At 38.8% G+C, this 21,166-nt stretch overlaps 2 protein-coding genes across 2 annotated transcripts in view; one reads left to right on the top strand and one right to left on the bottom strand.

The window, feature by feature from the left end:
* PPAT (phosphoribosyl pyrophosphate amidotransferase) overlaps positions 1–14,227 on the bottom strand; it is a 36,827-nt gene extending 22,600 nt beyond the window's left edge. Inside the window, exon 1 of the mRNA XM_010966108.3 lies at positions 13,342–14,227. Coding sequence (XP_010964410.1) covers positions 13,342–13,469 — 128 coding nt within the window. The 5' untranslated portion in view covers positions 13,470–14,227. The remainder of the gene's footprint in view (positions 1–13,341) is intronic.
* Positions 1–21,166, top strand: part of PAICS (phosphoribosylaminoimidazole carboxylase and phosphoribosylaminoimidazolesuccinocarboxamide synthase) — a 38,839-nt gene that overhangs the window by 6,148 nt on the left and 11,525 nt on the right. Inside the window, exons 3-9 of the mRNA XM_010966107.3 lie at positions 682–1,116; positions 7,223–7,294; positions 7,806–8,177; positions 8,500–8,565; positions 10,627–10,763; positions 14,291–14,357; positions 18,200–18,397. Of these exons, the coding sequence (XP_010964409.2) occupies positions 682–1,116; positions 7,223–7,294; positions 7,806–8,177; positions 8,500–8,565; positions 10,627–10,763; positions 14,291–14,357; positions 18,200–18,397 (1,347 nt within the window). The remainder of the gene's footprint in view (positions 1–681; positions 1,117–7,222; positions 7,295–7,805; positions 8,178–8,499; positions 8,566–10,626; positions 10,764–14,290; positions 14,358–18,199; positions 18,398–21,166) is intronic.

The following is a 21,166-nucleotide window of genomic DNA, read 5'->3' as shown; positions in this document are numbered from 1 at the left end:
CCAGTGAGACAATTTTTATTTTCACAAAGTAAAATATTTTCACACAGAGTAAGAAGCACCAATTATCAATGTGCCTCTTCCAAGCCCTTTACCCACAAGTAGTCTTGGCTCTCAACCGTGAACTGCATGCTAGAATCACAATCTGGGGATGAAGGGTGAGGGCAGCAGTTTATAAAAGCTCCCCAGGAGGTTCTGATATGTAGCAAATGGAAACCATTAGATAAAGAAAAAGAATGCAAAGAAAATGAATTGCTCACACATACCACAAAAAAATTGTCTTCAATGAGCCATTTTCTTACATAATTTTATTGCTTTCTACAAGTAAATACTACAAAATTACATATTCAACTTTGATCATATACTGACAGACACTCCACATACTGAAGGAGTGGGATGGAAGAGAAAGAAATGATGGAGAAGAAAGATGATCAAAATGTAACTAATTAAAAACACAACTTTATTAAAGCCAGTCACTGTTATAATAAGGAATAGATTCAGGCTCTGTACTTCCATTTCCCAAATAGTTTGAGAAAAACTAAACCATGATTTGTAGTCCATCTCCTATGGAGAAAATTACTTTCTTTACTAATCTTGCATCCCATTATTTATCTTGTGTGATGTAAGTACCCCATATATATATATATATATCTCTCTCTCTCTCTCCCTCCTCATCTGATCCAGGTAACTCTACACCAATAATGGAACCCCCAAATAATCCAACTTTTATTCCAACTGTAGCAAATGAAGGAGGAAAGCACTGGACTGTGCCAGAAGTCAGGGCTCTAATAGGCATCTGGTCTGACAGAGGCATACAACAACAACTAGAGAGAACAGTGAGAAATAAAAGGATATTTGAACAAATTGCTGCCAAGCTTCAGAAACTTGGAATCGACAGAGATTGGAAGCAGTGCAGGACAAAGTACAAAAACTTAAAACATGAGTACAAGACTGTAAAAATGGCTCAAGACCTAGGCATGACCAGGAGTATGAAGTTTTTTACCGAGCTGGATTCTATTCTGGGACACAATAAAACAGAAAAATCACAAGGACAGAAATCCCAAGATGAAGAGCAAGCCACAGGATATGCCCACATGAAAGCAGAAGAGGACCAGCCAGGTAGGAAGGCAAAAAGAAAAGTAATCTTAACACTATGTAACCGTACAAAAAAAGCCAGTAACATGAATATAGTCTAAGTTACATGGATTTCATTAAAATCTGTTCAACAAGCTAATTATTCAGTTTATTATAAAACAGATTTCATATATATTTGATCTCCCCCAGATGGTGGAGAATAGTACAAAAATTACACAAAAGAAGGAAATAAAATTGGATTTCCAGAAGTTTAAAGAGACCAATTTTAATAAAGAAAAAATGCAACTCTAGATGGCAGAACTTAAAGCAAGTTTTCATATCAAATGTGATAAATTGTGAGTAAGCAGAAAAAGGGCACTGAAAAACTTACAAAAATACAAAGCCTTTGAAGTTTAAGTTCTGGGACCCTTCAGAAAGTTCTTTAAAACGAGTTTAACCCAAAGGATTGAGATACAATTAACACAAAGACGTTACAGCATGAAATAAACTGAGTTCTAAACCAGGAGTCAGGAAATCCAAGTTCTAACTCAGACTCTGTGGAACTTTAAACCGTCTCCTCTAGACCTGACTCTGTAAAATGGGGGACTGGACAAGATATTCTTAAAGGCCTGCACTACCCATGATGTTTCTAGATCTTCACGTCCACCTTAAATGATGCAGTCCTAGTAAGAGTATGCATCTAGGAAAAACAGGGAAATGATAGAGTTAGGATTGGGAATAGTGGAGAGAAGTCCTAACATGTGTTACTGGTTGACAAGAAAGAAACTGGCCTACTGGGGAACCAGACATCTCCCCCACTAAAATTAAAATCTAAAACGACTAGCAATAAAGCAGCCCAACAGCAGTGGCATGATTATGTTCACACAGTCATTGCTGGAGGTTCAGCTGACGATGACCCCACCGGTTATGTCAGAAGACCTAGTTAGGGACTTACAACACCAGATATTTATAGTGACCCAAGACTAAAAGATGTTTAAGGGTGGGGAACCTAAACTACAGAAAAGCAAACAACCAGTCTTTAGTGTTAGATTCACTCTAAAAGGGAAAATAATACATTAGAGTTTAAAACTCAGTTCTGAAAGTGAGTAAGAAACAAACCACCATGCCTCCTACCATGTTCACACAGTCATTGCTGGAGATGCAGCTGAAGATGACTTGGTCAGTAATACGCCAGTAGACCTAAGAGAGACAGATAGGAAACAAAGCCCTGGCACAGGTAAAAAAAATACTCTTTGTTGTTTTTGTGTGTGACAAAATACGATTATAAGATGTTGCTACAGACTGAACTGTGTCAACCTGAAATTCATGTTAAACCCCTAACCTCTACTGTAATAGCATTTGGAGATGGGGCTTTTAGGAAACAATTGAGTTTAGAAGAGGTCATAAAGGTAGCCTTTAAAATATTACATATTATGTATATTATACTATAGCTACAATATCTAGGATGGTATTAAGTTGTAAGAATATATACAAGAATAGAATGTTACAACATTATGTGAAGGATCGTTGGATGATACATTTCCAAAATACAGAAATGGAAGGTGGAAATTATTAACAACAGTAAAGTTGCCTATATCTGATCAGGATTATCTGGGAACTTACTCAAAATGTAAATTCTTGGGCCCCATCGAGAATCAGAAACTCGGGTTGGGGCCCAGCAATCTGTCAAGTTCTTCAGGTGATTCTGATACATGCTCAAGTCTGAGAACGACAGCCCTGTGGCACAGGGTACTAAAGTGATGGACTGTTTCCAATCTGATGGTTTGTCTTTTACACAAACCAAAATTGGGGGAAGAGGGGATCACTGAGCCCCGAAGCAGAAGCCTTGCAGTCAGAGACCTAGCACACAGTCTTTGAGTTCAAAGCTGCATACAGCCTTGTAAAGTATAAAGACCAATGCTGATTAAAATAATCAGGCAATCAAATTCCTCACACTCTTGGCAAACTTCAGATTAAAAGCTTAATGGGAGAAGGGAAAGCTAGAACACTGATAGGTGAAAATAAAGAGAAATTACGGAGACTAACTTGATAGGCTAACTAACCTGCAGATGACTAGGGGCATGACAACAAATGTAAACAAAGCTCTGTGCTCTTAGATTTCTTAAGGTATCATCACAATGACCTGTGTCATTAAGAGTTAAAATCAGATTACTACATATAATGTTTAATCAGATAGAAAGATTTCCATGGAAAAAGTTAAAAAACTTTAGCATTCAGAAGATTTTAGCTTATTAGTCCTCTGGAAAACTCACTAAAGTACTACACCTCTTTATACTTTTCTATATGTAAAAGGAAAATATTAAGCCAGATGTAAACGGGTAGGTTTTAAAAAAAACTGCTTGGTATGTTTACACATTAGTATGGAATATATTTAGAAAATATGAAACAGGATATATTTACAGTTCTTCTAGAAATTATGTTATTTTAAACTTTAAAATGAAAATAAACCAAGAAAGGTATTAACCCACATGGATCCCTGCAGCTAAGTACATGAAAAAAATTTAAATAGCAAGTAATTTTAGGCACACTTGCAATATATACCTCTTGATGCTCAAATCACCACTCCACTATTTAGAAGATTGTTCTGTTGAGGTTAAAGACATGGATTTTTTTTTTTTTAAAGACATGGATATTTATCTTTAGGAAAAATACTGTCAGACATGCTATTGCTCCATATTGTTAACCTTGACACTTGGTCCTAAAACTGATCTCCCAAAAGCAGTATCTTTCCTATCTTAAACATACGCCACAAGCATTTTCTTCTTTCAAATAAAAATCCATTTGAGCCGTGGACCCTTGTATTCTGGTTCCCAACTTAGAACTCCTGGAGATTTTGGTTTAGTATATGTTGTAGAGTGGGTTCAGGCATTTGCAGTTTGGGAGAAGATCGCCAAGCATAGGCGGGTTGTCATGTTTAGAGAATAAGACCAGCAGAGGTCTGAAGAGAGTACTACATATTTGAGTCCATTTAGAGGAGAAAATTAGCTAATTCTGAAAAATTGCTTAAAGGATGAATGACCATTGCAATAAAGAAGATAATCACTGGGAAGAATCATAGAACTCTTAGGCTATGCCTATTACTTACACATTTCAGTAAAAAGAAATGGCCCATGAAAACTGAATAACTACTTCTTTGGATGTAAAATAATTAATTTTTCTCCCTTTCTGATGCAAAGGCAAAAGAGGATAAAAGGAATCAGAAAGTTACCAGAGGATAACGGACTGTCGCCTAGAGAGAAATCTGTGATGCACAATCTTATCAGCTACGTGTCTTTTCTGAGTAGGAGAAACTAAACTGCCTTAATTCATCTCCAACACCAGCTGTTATTTAAATGAGGTGGAATTTCTCAGTACCTCGGTTATTGCAAGTCACTGCTTTCTAGTACAGGACAGTCAGAGGCTCAGAGGGGTGGAGACAGGCACATATATCTTACTGGAGGCCACGCTTATCATCAGCCTAAAAATTACAAGTGAAAGACTACATTGTTCTTTTAAGGATAATGTTAAAACTATTTTCCTTTTGGCTATAGTAAATTGTGTTTCCAAAATTAAAAGATACACTATCCTGGCAATTTAACAAAAATTAGCAATGTGATGGCCAGCAGAGGGCATTAAAGTATCTATTGTTAGTATCTAAGAAGGTATGCCAGGCATTTTGTGTTCTCCAATTCATAGACGGAAGATAGAAAGTTTTCTTTAAAGTGGAGTATTTAATAAACACTTCTGTATATTTTGCAAACAATTTGGATAATCTTCACAGTAAAGTTATTAGACAAACTAATGTAGTCAAATGAAACACAATGTTAGAACTTTTAAAAATATTATAAATTAAGAAAAGCTCAGACATAGGTATGCAGATAAATTTAAATATAGGCAACTTGTTAATTTATTCTAATGAGGTGATTCAAGGTGGGTTTCTAGATAGCTTCAGGATGGTCACCAGAAAAACCACTCTTGTGATTAGAGCTGGAATTTGGGGTCAGCCTGATCTCCAGCAGGGGAGTGAGTTTGGAGACTGAGTTCAATCATGTGGCCAATGATTTAACTAATCATGCCATAATCGATCATGTCGATAAAAACTCTGGCTCAGAGGAGTTTCCTGGTTGAACACATTGATGTGCTGGGAGGGTGACACACCCTGCACCTGAGACCCTCCTAGACCTTGCCCTAGGCATCTCTTCATTTGGCAGTTTCTGAGTTCTGTCTTTTACAATGAAACTGTAATCCTAAATACAGCACTTTCTTAAATTCTATGAGTTGTTCTGGCAAATTATCAAACCTGAGAAAGTCATGGCCCCTCCTGAATTTGAAGCCAGTCAGCCCTTAAAGCTTCGAAAGCTTCGGAATCTGATGTTAACTCTGGGTTAGTGTCAGATTGAATTGCTGTGCACAAAGTTGGGGTGGAAACATAAGAGACTAAAAGCTCCTCTTTCCTTAAAAGCTACTAAATTTAGGGATTTCTGCCCCCTCCTACGACATCTTATTTTCCAGGACTAATTACTCAAAATTTCTACATAATACCTAATATCTCCCTAAATGTTCCTATTTCCCAGAAGTAGGGCATGTGCCTGAGCCTAAGAAGTGACAGTTTTAGTCACTTAAGTAAAATGTTACAAACTCATATTTTGCTGAAATGAGATTTGAGTTTAAAGTTTACCTTGGACTTGTCCTCTCTAAAAAGTAGCCAGCAGGACAAGGGTTTGGGAGGGGTTTGGGCACAGAAGGAGGTGGTGGGTGTAGTTATAAAAGGGCAACCAGAGGGATCCTTATGATGTTGGAACTGTTGAGTATCTTGACCTTGATGGTAAAGACACATAGCACAGGGTGGATATAGCTCAGTGGTAGAGCACATGCTTAGCATGCATGAGATCCTGTGTTCAATCCCCAGTACCTCCATTAAAAAAAAAAAAAAAGACACATAACTACACAAGTGACAAAATTATTACAGAACTTAATACACACATGCAAGCACACACACACACGTTCACAAAAGAGTACAAGGAAGCCTGGGGAAATCTGAATCAGAGTGGTGGATTGTACCAATTCCAGTATCCTTGATTTAATAGTATACATGGTTTTATAAAATGTTACCATCGGAAAAAACTAGGCAAAGTGTAGAAAGGATATCTATTATTTCTTACAACTGCATGTGAAATCTACACTTATCTCAATAAAACTTTCAATAAAAAAAAAAAGTAGCTTGTTAGGTGGCTCCAGAATACAACCTGTCATTTGAGATCTTGACATTGCTAGGGGGCTAAACTTCAGCCTAGTCTCATGGTCCAAACACGTCCTCAATAAGAAGATCTGGTCCTATCTTGACGTAAATCTCCACACTCATTGCTGCATATGCTTACTGCCCTCTAACCACCTTTTGCTTCACACGTCTATTAGTACAAACCATTGTCTAATTTTACAACAATCATTACAGGCAACTGCGTAGACACCTATATTTAGTAACAGGATTTTTTTTTAGAAGTCCCAGTGTATAGGAAAGTACAGCTGAGATAAAAGAAGACTGTCACAGCACTGCTATACTTCAACACAGCAATCCAACATATGCATAAGAGGAGGTGCTTTCCCCAAATTACAGACAGCTGACATTCTATTCATATACTGCTCCACTAGAATAAAGCACTGTTATATTTGCCAGGTTAGCCATTTTAAGTTCCTTAAAATGTTTATCATCTGTCTGCTGTTAACATCTCAATGTGAAAACTGCTCAGACCATTTAATCTCAGGGTCTTTTATTCCTTTGTATGTATTGCAGTAATTAGTTACAATGGGGATCAAATGAAAAAGGAGTTCTAAGAGCTCTCTGTCAAGCATTAAAATGTAACAATGAAAGATGTTACCAAAATGGGTCACAAAGTACTTTCATACTCCCAAATAGAGCATATGGTCTCATCACTTTAATGGCAGAGTACTTCCAATATTTTGGTTGGTAGTGAATCCTACAATGCCATTTAAAATCTGGTTCGAGATGGCAAATGTTCTTGGCTTTGAGGTTACAGTTTTGATCTTGGGATCCAGTCTTACTACTTTTTTCAGCATAATCTTCAATCACAAAAGTAGGTTAGGCTTCTATGAACAACAAATTTAAATTGATTTTCTCTTTGTTTTTTGACAGAGGAAGACACTGTAAGTACTGCCTCAGAAGAGGCAGGCGGCCCCATAGCACCACAGAGTATCACTGGGTCAGGTAACGGGTCTAAATTGTTCTATTTTTAATGCTCTGGTGATGTTTAAAGTCTAACATACACCAGTATAAATAGTTATAGGAAAGATCTCTATTATGTATTATCCCAAATGCCTCATTATAACTGAGTTGGTAGAGAATGTGGTAGGGGAGGAAAGAAACTGTCTATTTCTATTTCTTATAAAAAAAAAAAAATTTAGTAAATACCAAGACTCTGTATTCATAAATATCCAGTGCAGAGTACATATTAATAAAAAGCAGCTAAACTATTCCCACTAATACTGGGGACTAGTCTGCCTTACAGTTTAAATACATATTTATTTTATTTGAATATGAATGTATGGGAAAAAATTTGACCCTCATATTGAAATGATTGTAATTCTCAGTGCTTTACGTCAGTTCAGGTTGTTTTAATGAATGATGTTCAAATACCTCTAAGATGCATTTCTAAGTCTAAATAATCTCTAAGATGTATCTCTAAATCTGAATAATTGTAAATAACGTTGGTTTACAGGTAGTCATATTCCTTTAGAAGATGCTAAAAGTCGTTTACAGATTATAACAGTGAGTGACACAGAGGCTGGAAGACACTGGTGTGACAATGAGGTCAGAGCACTCATACACATATGGTCTGATGAAAAAATTAAGCAAATGCTTGAAGGGGCCACAAGAAACAGACAAATATTTGAGGAAATTGCCAGAAGATTAATGCAGTTTGGAATAGACAGAGACTGGAAACAATGTCGTACCAAATACAAAAATTTAAAATATGAGTACAGAGTTTTACAAAAGAAAAACGGCAACCCTCAAGGAAAAATGAGATTTTATGAAGAAGTTGATGGCCTCCTAAGACGATCATCTCTCAGAACTACCAAATGGAAACATGGTAACTCTGGAATTAACCTTTTTAAATAAAAATTCTATGAACTTCTCTCTTTGCATTTAACTTAGCAAGAAATTCTTCAATAATAAATTCCTAACACTATTTTATGTTCAAATGATCCCCCAAATTATTATAAATCACATAGCTAATACAATCAAGAATTTCAATTTCTTTTCAAACCTTGTACCAAAATATTCCTAACTCTTAAACTCATTTTTCATCTGTCCAATTGCTTAAGTGTTCTAACTTTAGTGTACTTGAATGCTTGAAGACTAATGTATTTTAGATGATGTCATATAATGATTCCTATGTTCTTTTATTTAAGAATTATTTGAAGGTCATACCAAAAACTCAAGAACTTTGAGCATCAAAAGAAAAGCACATGAAGATGGTAAGAGTCTGAGAAATGCCAAGTTTTTCCATATTGAGAAAAATTTCTGTAGCTTTTTCCTGATAACAGAGACGTTTATTGCTGTCCTTGACAAATTAGACTTTACTGTTTATGAGCTGTGTGAAAGCCAAAAATGCTGAAAAATGATTTCTTCCCTAGTTCATTAAGATTGAAAAGTAACAAAGTAAATGGAAACTTTCCCAGATCAGAAATTTCTGCACAACTATCCATTTATCATGAGCCTTTAAATTACACTTTTCAGAGACTGCTATCAGAAGACTAGGATGTAAAAGGAAAAATCCCCACAAGCTAGTAAGTTCTGAATTTGGTTTTCTCCAAAGGTAGTTAGCAATGGGTGTAACATTTTAATAATTCTAGAAATAAGCCAAACTCAGAAGCCAACTAATTATGTGAGCTGAAATTCTCAACTGACCCATTATAAGCATCAGAAAAGGTAATATAATGTAGCATAAAGAAAAATGTAGAATATAAGAAAAAGCACTCAACTCAGTAATCAGAAAACCTGAGTTCTAGTCTCTCACTGACCCAAAAAACTCAACACGCAGCATCTTGACTGCATCTCTCTGGACCTCTAAGATAATCCAACTTTAGCATTTTATAGATCTATAATATAATTTATCGAATTGTTTTGTATTCACATCAATAGTTGAAGAGCTCAACTTTTACAAAGTGAAGACACCTGTGTAACCACCACTCAACTCAAGAACTGAAACATAACCAGCACCCTCGAGGCCTCCCAGTCATTAATCATCCTTCTGGCCCCCATAAAGGTTATCCATATTCTGACTTCTGTCACCACAGATTAGCTTTAGAATCATACAATGTTTTTTTCTTTAGTATGTACTTTTTAATGTCAAGATTCTTTCACATAGCATTGTAAGATTCATCCATGATTTTACTTGTAGAAGGAGTTCGTTCTTTTTTATTGCTGTAGAATATTCCATTATAGGAACGTACATCCTTTATCCACTCCACTGCTGGACATTTCCCATGCTTCCAGATTGGGGCCACGATGAATAATGCTGCTATAAAAATTCCTGTGCATGTCTTCCAATAAACATATGTATGCATCTTTGTTGAGTAGACACCCAGGAGAGGGATGCTGGGTCATGGGGTATGCATATATTCAGCTACTGTTTTAAGCACTTTACATATATTAATGCATTTAATCTCCACCACAACTCTATGAGATACGTGCTGTCATTATCCTCAGTTTAAAAAGGAGGAAATGGAGGCATTAAGAAGTCTATGCTGTCAAAACAGTTGCTTCAGTGCCTCTCTGTGATAGGCAGGGACCACATCAGCCCTGTGTGGTACAGAATTCCTAGTGTCTACCACGGCACCTTGCACATACACAGCAGGAGCTCAACAAATCTTTTTTGAGTTAAGTATTAGAGAATAGCAGGAATCCACTGCCCCTCAACCCTATCTGACAACCCTTATATCTCAAGTGAGCTGAAAAATTTTCTCCATTTTTGGACACTAATTACAAATGAGTTGCCCCATCTTTGCTTTGTCTTAATGCTCTTTATTATCTATGCCACTGCAAAGGGAAATTGCTACAGATTAATCACAAAAATGATCACTCCCAATCCACTGACTCTGTGCACTGGACCTTTAAATATATGTCTAGCCCAGCAGGTGAGAAAACAGACTCAGAAATTAGAAGACTTCCCCAAGATCAAACTGATGTTACTAGGAATCTTGGCACTAGATTTCAAGTCCTATGTGAAAGAGCTGTTCCCAGTGCTGACCAGAATGACAAAGCAGGAGTACTTTGAGACTCTTGGGGATAAGTCACTTTTCCAACCAAGGGAATGCAAAACACTATAGGAATGTAACATGTTTGGTCATTATTTCTAAGAGATAAAAGTCCAAAAAGTTAACCCCAGCCTTAATTTAGCAACTCAAAGCAAGTTCTCTGATAAGCTACTCATGTGTTCTCTAACAAACTAAATGAAGATCACTGGGAACTAATTCCATAGGTTGGTGAGTCTCACAACTGCTTTCCTGTGATAATTTTATATACTCTGTTTGCAGAACCAGAGTCTGTATCTCCCAAGAAAACTGCTCCTGAGATCACTGCAAATCGGTTTCCTCAAAGAACAACAGAACCAAAAGATTCTACAGGATGTTTTTGCAGACAGGAAAACCCCTACATGACCCGACTTCATCAGGTAAATCTCATAAATTTTTAAAAGAGGTATGAAAATGGTTATCAGTTAGTTGTAGGGTTCAGTTCCTCACCCAAGGAAGTGATAATACACTGAAGGACATTTTCATCTCCTAACTAACCAAGGAAAGGCTAACTAGTTGGTTCATGGGATAAATCTATGAAATTTTAGTAATTCCTTTTAGGGAGTCTTCAAATACGTCCATGTCATTCTAGTCTCCATAAAATGTCACTGTGGTTTAAAGATGAAGATTTCTGATCTAGGGAAGGTGGGTGGTGTGGTTTGTCCAGAATCCTGCAAACCAATGAACTAATGTTTTCTGAACAGAAAAACCACTTGGTGATTATATGAATCTGGTGTGAACAAGCCTGCACACACAGCTCACAGCTGAATACAACAACTAGTTAGTTTAAAACTGAAAATTCCTCCTGACAGTAAGTAGAGCTATGGAATAAACTTGCAAATAGCCAGACTACTAAAAAGAAGTACTTCTGGGTGAGCCCATCTGTATTAATTGTCCAGTGCATGACTGTATAGCAACTGATACTCCATTTGCTTTCATATATAAAATACATATTACAATTTTCAGCTACTCTGTTATCCCTAAGACTAAATTTGTTTAGGTCAGATTATGGCTAAGATAAAGACAGAACCAAATACAATGCAAAAGTGACAGAAATTTCATCTTCTAGATCCCATGTTTAGGAAGATAATGTATAAGTGATAAATTCTTTCATCAAAAAGGGAGGGGAAATCAACAGAATCTTGTTTTAAAACTAACCATTGAGTGGATTGGGTTAAGGTGGTAAAGAGTCTTCTGCAAAGGACCACCACTGGACAGTACACTGTATATAACTATATTAAGTTGTGACAACCTATCTAGGCCTCCAGTTTTGACCGTCCTTCATTCAATGCCATATAAAAACATTACTTCTTAATCTTTGATCCTTACCTACCGGTTTAGAGTAGCAGAAGATTTTATCTTCCAGACATAAGGAAGTTTAACGTTCTTAGAATCAGAATCTGTTCCCCTAAAGGGAGAGGACTTTTGCTAATTTTACAGTTTTGAACTGGAAAAGATTATGAGCAAGAACCAGACCTCTCAGTGAACCTTAATGATTCTATGTCTACACAAGGAAAATCTGTTTTCCATTAATACCTTTGTTCCCCCAAAGCTACCGATTTCTTGCCGTTGTTACTGAAAATATCACAAGGTCAATTTTCAATACCACAGTTTAACAAATAGTTGTTTGGTCAAATAAGCAGCCTGATAGAATCCATTTAATTTTCTCTATTCATAAAGTAATCACATTTTTATTTTATTTTATTGCCCTTAGCTTGTAATTCTTTCACTTAAAAGCAACTGTAGGAAAGTGTATGTAACTAGGAAGAAAGTTGTATTCATTAAAAAAAAAAACCCCAAAAAACCCAAAAAATCATCCCTTTTCTTCATGCACAAATTTAAAGAAGAGAGCTTAGGATGAACTTTTGAGTTATTTAGCTAAAAAATAAATAGTTAAGCAAAAACACTACTTCTATTTTACGTTTGGTGAGGGAAAGCTAATCATTTGGAATGCATACTTATCGCTCCCATACTGCTGCTAAGTGTTACTGCCAAGTTTCTTAACTGTTCTAGAAGTTGTTGCTGAGATATTGCCTTATAGAAATTTTGTAATACGTTCACTGATAAATGTTAAACCTAGGTTTATATTCCTTAATCAGAGTGTTTATATCAACCTATAGTTAGTAAGAATTGGAAAGATTACAGAAGCAAAGTTACTTTTTAACTCAAAGGGATCTATGAGTTTTTCAAAATCAATGTGTATCTTGCCATATAAGAACTGCCCTCCTCTCTTTCTTGTAAAGAAGAAAGTTATTTTGGCGTTTTCTTACTACCAGCCTTTTTATTCACTATCTAAAACGTTTACCAATGAATCTTTTGCACATGCACTATTCCTTGTGATTGGATTGTTCTCAGTTAATTCAAATGAGAGCTGTAGCGGGTAGTTCCTCTTGAACACCAACTAACCCTGTTTCCCCGGGTTCGAATACCTAAGTTCCCATAGCTGCGACAACGTTCAAATACACAATCTGCTCAATAGCTCTGCCCTGGCAAACAAAAGCTTGTGGTGGTTGGAGGCTCCGCGCGAAACCTGAGGGTCCTGTAGGTCCCGGACCAGCAGTCACTCCACACAATCCTATCACAACAGCATCTCCAGGCTCTGGGAAATTAAAACCCGCAAGCAGCCGGGGAGGAACCCAATCGGACTAGCCCAAGCGAACAGAAGCCTTACAAACTGGTTAGACCCAAGAAGGGTACGCAACCCTGGAGGAGAGGGGAGAGCCCTTAAAGAGCATTAAGGGTTGCGGGAAACCCAGTGAAGTCTAGGGGGACAAGGAAGCACCCGCGCAAGCCTTGACAACCTGGTGGATGCCACAAGCAGATGCCGGTCCAGGAAAGAAAGAGAGGTCCGGCCTCCGGTCCTCAGGCATCCGCGAGATCACCAACTCGGGCCGCGGGAAGCGGCTCAGGCAGAGAAGCACACGTGCCGCCATCCCCACCCCTCGCCCAGCTGCTCACCGGTGCTGCAGCCCCACGAGTCCCAGAGTGATCACATGGGGTACATCCAGCTGCGTGGGCCACTCTCCTGAGGCGATGCACCCGAACACGCCACATTCCTCTCGGATCCCCGACTCTTCCAGCTCCATGTCGCCGCCGAAAGCACGTGGAGGGACCCGCCGCGGCGGCAGGGGTCTAAGCACCAACCAGCTGCCCTCTCGGCCTGTAAGCCTCAGACACTTGCGCCAGCTGCAGCCGCTCCCTCTACGGCGGTAGGACCCCCGCGACTGCGGCGGCGCTTGCTTTCCCGAAGTAAGAGCGATTAGCTCGCCCCCCGCCCCCTGCCCCGCCCCCGCGAGCCCACCAATGAGCAAGGATGCAGGGAGAGGCTCCGCGGCTGAGGGGCGGGGTCAAGGTTCTGTGGGGGTGGAGCTAGGCCTCCACCTGTCCCTGCGGGCAGCTAATTTTTCTGCACGTGGAAATCTTCGTTATATTCCAGCACCCAAGACTGGGTGATGAGACTACTGGAGTTAAAGTCATTTCTCTCCCAGAGGATGTGAACTTTGTATGTCCCCTCCGCACATACTTTCCCCAGCCGTCACTACTTGGTATACTCCAACCTATGAACCGCTCTCGTTGCAGAGGAGGGGGCTGGTCAGCGAGCTGCCGCAGGGTGGGGAGGGGCCGCCAGTGCGCGCCACTTTTCCTTTCTGCTGGAACAGCGCCCGCGCGGGGAGGGGCACGGTCCGCGTCGCTGCGCCTGCGCGGCGGGAAGCCTCGGGCGAGTCGCTTGCTCCTTGAGTCGAAGTTCCTCAAGGTCCGCAGAGACCCCCGCGGTTCCGTCGCTGAGGTGGTGCTCAACGAGGCTGCGAGGGGGCGCTCTGGGCCACGCAGCCCGCCGGGGGCGTGTCTGTGGGCCGCACCTCCCTTCCCCGCCCCGTGAGCCTCTCTGATCACTCCTCTTTTCCAGAGTCCCGCCTCTGTTCCGAGCGCGGCCGCCGCCCCCAGCCCACTCCGGACAATGGCGACCGCTCAGGGTGAGTAGAGGCGTCCCCCGGAGTCCGCCGGGGACTCCCTGCCCTCCACGGTCTTCCCTCCCGCAGCCTTGAGCTCGCGGGCTAGACGTGGACACGTGCGCGCTCTGCTGCCCCGACGGCGGCCTTCCCCGGTTTCCCTGCACCCCGCCCTTCTAGGCTGCTGGGCGGGCTGGCAAGTGCCCCAGGCGTTGCTGAGCCGTGCGTTGGAAACAAAGCGCTCTCGGGCATCCGAACTTTCCGAAACACCCTAAACTGCCTTTGGGATGGGGAAAAGGAGCAAAGGGTAATTAGAACGAGAAATGTCCAGGGGTTGGAGAGGTGCCTGGAAATCGCATTTGCAATCAATAGATATTGCAAAACAATCACAGGAACTTCTGGTGTTTACTCTTCAAACCAAAGTCTTGCTTTTTCCCGTTACGTTAATAATAACCTACTATCCTAGAAAGTTAATAATTGACTCTTCTGAAAACTTTGCTATTTTCTGTCAAAATTTTGTGTGTGTTTTTCAGTCTTTTGATGCCAGTGATGGCTTTAGAGAGTTTCAAAACTACTAGGCAAAAATGTGTTCTTGCTTCACTTTGTATTTATCATATCACATATTTAAATAATCATTTTTGTCCACGAGTGATTAGGATCCGCGGGAGAGGTCGCTTGTGGTATTTTTGCTGAAAAAAGTTGGGTTTTTTCCCCCCAATACCCTATTTTAAAATTTATGGTGAACCAAATTCCTTGTGTTGGCTGGTCAGTACATTCTCTTACACATAGAAAAATTGAATTTAGGTAGAAAACTATAGACTAAATAAAAAGATCCTGATGATAAGTAACAGCTCCATAAAGTCAAGACGTTAGACCAGAATTTTCTTTGCCGTACCCCTAAACTTGTAGACCTCTAAAATCTTTGCTCTTCCATTCCTTCCATGTAAAATTTTTGGGGCAGGCTAATTTTTCAGAACTGTCACGTTTATGGTTTCTCAGTAGCACTTCCTTGCCCAAAAATGTTCGCTGGCAACTCAAAAGTTATTAAAATCCAGTCTGAAGAATCTTTCATTCACATCCTGTGTACTGCTTTCTACCTCTTCAACTCTAACTTTGATTTTTCTCTCTTGTGAATCCTACCTAAGCCTACCTTCCAGTCAGGTTAATTAACCATGTTTACTCTTCTATGTTTCTTTATGCTGTTTCTTCTAGAACAATGCTGTCTAGTAGGAATATAATGTGACACTATATGTAACTGTGTTTTCTAGTAGCCACATTTTAAAATGTAAAAAGAAACAGGTGAAATGAATTTCAATGTTATTTTATTTAACCCAGTGTATCCAAAATAGTATTTCAACATGTAATCACTATAAAAAAAATTTGTGATTTTTGCAGGCTTTTTCTTCACATTGAAATCCATTGTGTGTTGTGACTTAACTTACATCTCAGTTTGGAGTAGCCACATTTCAAGTATTTCATGGTCACATGTGGCTAGTGGCTACCATATTGGACAGCACAGCCCTAGATGTTCTTAACTCTTACGTGGGGAAATTAAGTACTGAAAAGTACTTGTAAATTTCAGTTCCATGAATTTTCTCAGTTCTCATAGATCTCTTCTGAATTCATCTGTAATTTTGTAGCAGGCATTTTGGCACTTGTAGCATATGTCTCCTATGATATTATCTTATGTTATTTCTGTCCATTAGTTGAAATTCCTGCCCTCTTTAATGACTAGGTAATAAATACCTATCAGCTAAACTGGGAGGGAGGGGCCGTTGGTACAAACTTTCTTTTTCCTTTCATCTGACCTAGGCAACATCCTTGACTTTCCCTTCCCCAGTCCACCATATTGAATCAACTGTTATGAAAACTTTTACCTTTTAAGTATCTTGTCCTATTTCACTGCTTTTTCCTTAGACCAGGATATTTCTTGCGTGGATTGCTGCCACAGCAGCCTAACTGTCCTCACAGTCTCTAGTTTTCTTCCACTTCACCTTTTCCTCATTTCATTCTCCACAAAGTAGCTATAATGATCTTTCTAATATAGAAACCTGTCATTTTATTGACATGCTTAAAAGCCTGTTATTATGATAAAGTCTAAACTTAGGTCTTAACGTGGCGGCTTATGAGACCTGAAGGATGAGTAGTGAAATGGAAGGGAAGGAAACAGTGCCCCAGGCCCAGGGAAGAGCATGTCGGGAAGCCTAAGCAGGAGGGGGAAATAGAGGTTCAGTTACGAAGTTGGGGTTCTAGGAAGGGAATAGAGAAATCTTAGTTTGGAGCACTAAGCCAAGCCTGTATCTTTGAAGGACCTTCAAAACAGTGTCAGTGAGTCAAGGGGGATGGGGATTTATCCTGTAAATAAGGTACCCTGCAGTGGCAACTATCAAACTGAATTGTAACTGTTGTGTTTAATGGTTACCTTCACTAACTGGTGATATGACCCCTGCCCAGTCCTTCAGTGTTATCTCCTGGCCTTCCTTTCTTCTCCTTAGCTGGTGCCCCTGCCCTCCCTTCCCTTCCCAACACAGTGTATACACATAGACAGTGCTCCACACATACTGAAGTTCTGTCATGTACTCTTTAACCCCATGGTCTTTTTTCACCACCAGTACCTACCCCTTTCCCTCTTCTGGCTAAATTTTGATCATTCTTCACATCTCAACCTAATCCTCACTTAGTTCTAGACTTCCTTCTCTGATGTCTAGACATCAGAGGTTAGGTTAAGTGGTCCTGCTATGAACCTGTGATCCCAAAGTCTGTGTACTTCTCACGTTATACTTGCTATGATATCTTGTTAAATTTCAGCTTCCCTCAGACTCAGGTCACTTAAGAGCAGGAACTGGGTCTTATTTATTGGTACATCCCTAGTACCTGGCACATGGGCACTAAAACATTCTGAGAATGAGTCAATACTCTGGGAGCATGAGGGGTAATTTCTCCTTTTGGAAATTTTATGTCAAGTTCCTAAACTCCTATTATCTCTGATCTTCGTCTAAATCATTCTTTCTAATGACTAGGGTCGACTTTTCCCGTCTCATGACCTGCATCAAAATTAGGTTCTCTTCTCATGGTTTTCTGTAACTGAGTGAGGAGAGGAGATGAAGGGTAGGGGGTAAGAAAGCATGATTAGAAAAACAGAAGGGCTTCCAAATGGTCTAACTTCAGTGAGTGGAGGTGTCTCCTCTTGCACATTAACTGGAAATCAAGAAACCCATTTCATGGTAGAGTGCATGCCTAGCATGCACGAGGTCCTGGGCTCATTCCCCAGTATGTCCATTAAAAATAAATAAATAAGCTTAATTACCCCCACCCTCCCCCAAAAGAAAGAAACCCTTCTGGCTGAACTTTGCCATTTTGCCTGCCATGGAAAGCCAAAGTCTGAAAAAATACAGCATTTTTTCCCCTAGCAAGTTAGTTTAGTTATTGTATTGTGAGTATACTGTATATATATGAAAATACTAGTGTAGTTATATTAATTTTAATGTATCTTAGCTAATTCTACTTCAGTTCTGCTATGAGGCAGGTTGATAGTGGGAAGAGCACAGAATTAGATACCAGATTTAGGGCTTTTCCTAGTCCTGCCATTTCCTAACCGTGTGACCTCCACCTTTTTGACTCTTAGTTTCCTAATCTCTATAATTATTTACATAATTATAATTTTTCACAAAATTATGTGAATGAAATGTGATGATGCATTGAAAATACTTTGTAGAGTATAAGGTTCTATGCAGATAAGTTAATTTTTATTAAAATTATTTAATTATTCTGTATGTTCACTGATTCATCATTTCAGATAACTTAGTCTCCTAAATTAACTTTAGGAAATTTCTTTCCAAAATCTGATGTTTCCATGTTATTTTCAGTTTTGAACGTTGGTAAAAAACTCTATGAGGGCAAAACAAAAGAAGTCTATGAATTGTTGGATAGTCCAGGAAAAGTCCTCCTGCAGTCCAAGGACCAGATTACAGCAGGAAATGCAGCCAGAAAGAATCACCTTGAAGGAAAAGCTGCAATCTCAAATAAAATTACCAGTTGTATTTTTCAGTTGTTACAGGAATCAGGTGAGTGGCTCCCCCTACAGCCTCCTCCCTTTCGCATACGCCGCTCTGATCTCTTTAATGGGGAGATGGTACTGTTTGGATTAACAACATGTTTGGGGATGTCTCTCATACTAAGCTTATTTAAATCAAACCAGGAACTCAAACTTCACTGTGACACTTTATTTGATTTGGAGTTATTAAGTTGTATCATTTGGTTAATTAAAAGGAATCTTAACAGTTTGCTGTAGTCTTCCTAGGAGACATCTTCCTAGGAGAGACTTACCCATGCAGGAAGGAAGCACACTCTGGTGTTAGGCAGCTCTAATTGATGAATTGAAATTTAGTCTCTATAATTCTATATAAATTTGCTCCACCCCCTTGGAGATAATACAGAATTTCAAATCCCTCTTCCACTTGAAAGCCCTGAAAAGTCGTTGAAGATCACATCTGCTCATCCTGCCATTCTCCAAGTGAGGGATTTGGGCTAGATCAAAGATGTCCAGGGTTACCTCCTACTCTAAAACTGAATGAAGACTGTTTCCAATAGAGAAATCTATTTGAAAGATGAAATTCAGATCAGAATATTTTGTGGAGGGTACTTGGAGTGAAAGGAGAATTAGGATAACCATTTTTCTGCAGGGATTTAGTCAAAAGCTGATTGGTCTGCAGTATGTAAAATCTCAGCCAGCAAAAGATTTCAGCTCCCTGTCCACTGTAAGAGACCTTGTGCCTTAGGTCACTCAACCTTTGAAGCCTCCAGTTGCTCATCTGTAAAATAAAAGCTTTGTTCTTTATCATCCCAGATCTAATTTTATAATTTAATAACTTCATCTCCTTTTACTTCCAGTATCTCCAGTTGTCCTCTCATTTCCTAGATCTTCCAGTAAGAATTAATCTTTTTTAAATCCAAAGGGGAATTTAATACCTTTGTTTCCAGTCAAGATAGATGTATCTGCTTTCCACAAAAGAACGAGGTAGTTCAAGTTAAATCCATTTTGTCAGTACAGAATGGGTTCTTGAATAGTTTTGCCTTTTCCAAAGTACCCTGTTTCACATTTTTAAATTAATATGAAAAAAAATGTTTAATTGCCAACCTAAATTATCATCCACATCATAAATTCCTCTATGCATTGAAGATAAATATATTGCTATAAATTTAAAGCACTTCTCACAGTACCTAAGTAATACTATACAGGATTTTGCTTTAAGGCTTTCTGGATTGGTAGTTTCCCAATGACCGAGGAGATTTCTAGAGAGAGCATCAAACTAATTTTAGCTTTCTTTTGCAGTACAGATACAACTGATCCATTTGTTAACCTCACAAGTTATCTCCTCCCCATACACATTAATTTTTTTTTAGTTGTTTAACACTGTAAGTGAACAATACAAAAATTATCTTTTGTGTTCTCATAGTAATACATAGCTATGGGGCTTTATATATGTATATATATATATATATAAAATAATAAATATATTTATTAAAAAATAAAATTATATACACTTTCAAGTAATGGAAGGTAAATATAGGCTTAAGTTTTTATTTGCTTATTTAATAAGGCACTTATTCAGTGTACTTGCTGGGGCTTAAGAACAAGTGAATTAGGATGATCCAAGTTGTCTCTGTCCAGGACTTTCCCAGTTTTGACTCTGAAAGTCCTTCGTTCAGCTGAGAAAGTTGGTTACCCAAGTGAAATTCTCCAGCGATTATCTTTATTTGGCACACTTAACATAGCTAAAACTTACTTGGTTCATAGGAAGTGTTGAAAGATGTTTTCCAGGTTTTATATACTGTGAAATTAAGGAAAACTTAAGTTTTTTAAAAAATTCTTAGAGTATTTTATGATACAATTAAGAGTCCTATTAAGCCTCATGTAATTTTTACTTGCTAATAGTTAAATGCTATGTCTTGACCATCAGTGGACTATTTAAGACAGCTTTCTTTATAACCAGGGGTGTGTTCCTAATGAAAGTGTTTCTAGAAATTTGAATGGGGAGAGTACCAGAATGAGAATCAATATACCAGAATTCAAATTTTCTTTGTCACTCATGAGCAAACTGTAAAAGACTATACAGATAGCAGGTATAGATAATACTGTTTTCCATGGAAATAATATACATACTGTACCTGAATTTTGAAGTTCCTGGATTTATTCTCAATAGTTAAAAATCAGAATTTAGCTTTTTAAGTCTCAGTGCCCTCCCACACAGAAACCAACTCTAATTACATTTAGCTGTGGTGGTAGTGATATGACTGACAGTCCTGTAGGTGTTAAACCACAGATGGGGAGCTAGGCAACCTTAATACAGGGACGGCCTCAGGGGTAACTGGGCTGATGAGCTGTCACTGTCAGCCATTGTAATTCAGAATATGAAGTGACACATTTTCACTCTTTTTTTTTTTTTTTTTTTTTTACATTTTCACTCTTTGATAGAAGTTTTGAATTTTGTAAACAAGTGAGAAAAATGGAGAGAGTTCACCAATAAACTTGGATACTAGTCTGTCGAGCTTGGTAGACAAGTGAGCAGATACGACTATTAACAGTCCTAAAAAAGAAGCACTCTTAAAGCCAGGCATGTAGTTAGCACCTCAAATTAAGGATTGATTTAAATCTCCTGTCTGCCCATGAGCCCAATCATTCATTAAAGGTTAAAATGGCCTAAATATTTTACCTAAAGGTTTTTAACATTCCCAGAGGGAATGCAGAGAAAACAGTACACGTTTTAGAACCAGATAGTGCATTTCAGGTCCAGGCTCTCTTACTGATTGACAGCATGACCTAACTTGTTAAA

The sequence above is a fragment of the Camelus bactrianus genome, chromosome 2 (genome assembly GCF_048773025.1).
Source record: "Camelus bactrianus isolate YW-2024 breed Bactrian camel chromosome 2, ASM4877302v1, whole genome shotgun sequence".
In the NCBI taxonomy this organism is placed as follows: Eukaryota; Metazoa; Chordata; class Mammalia; order Artiodactyla; family Camelidae; genus Camelus; species Camelus bactrianus.
Note: the sequence above shows the minus strand (reverse complement) of the source record. Positions and strands in the feature narration are given on the sequence as shown.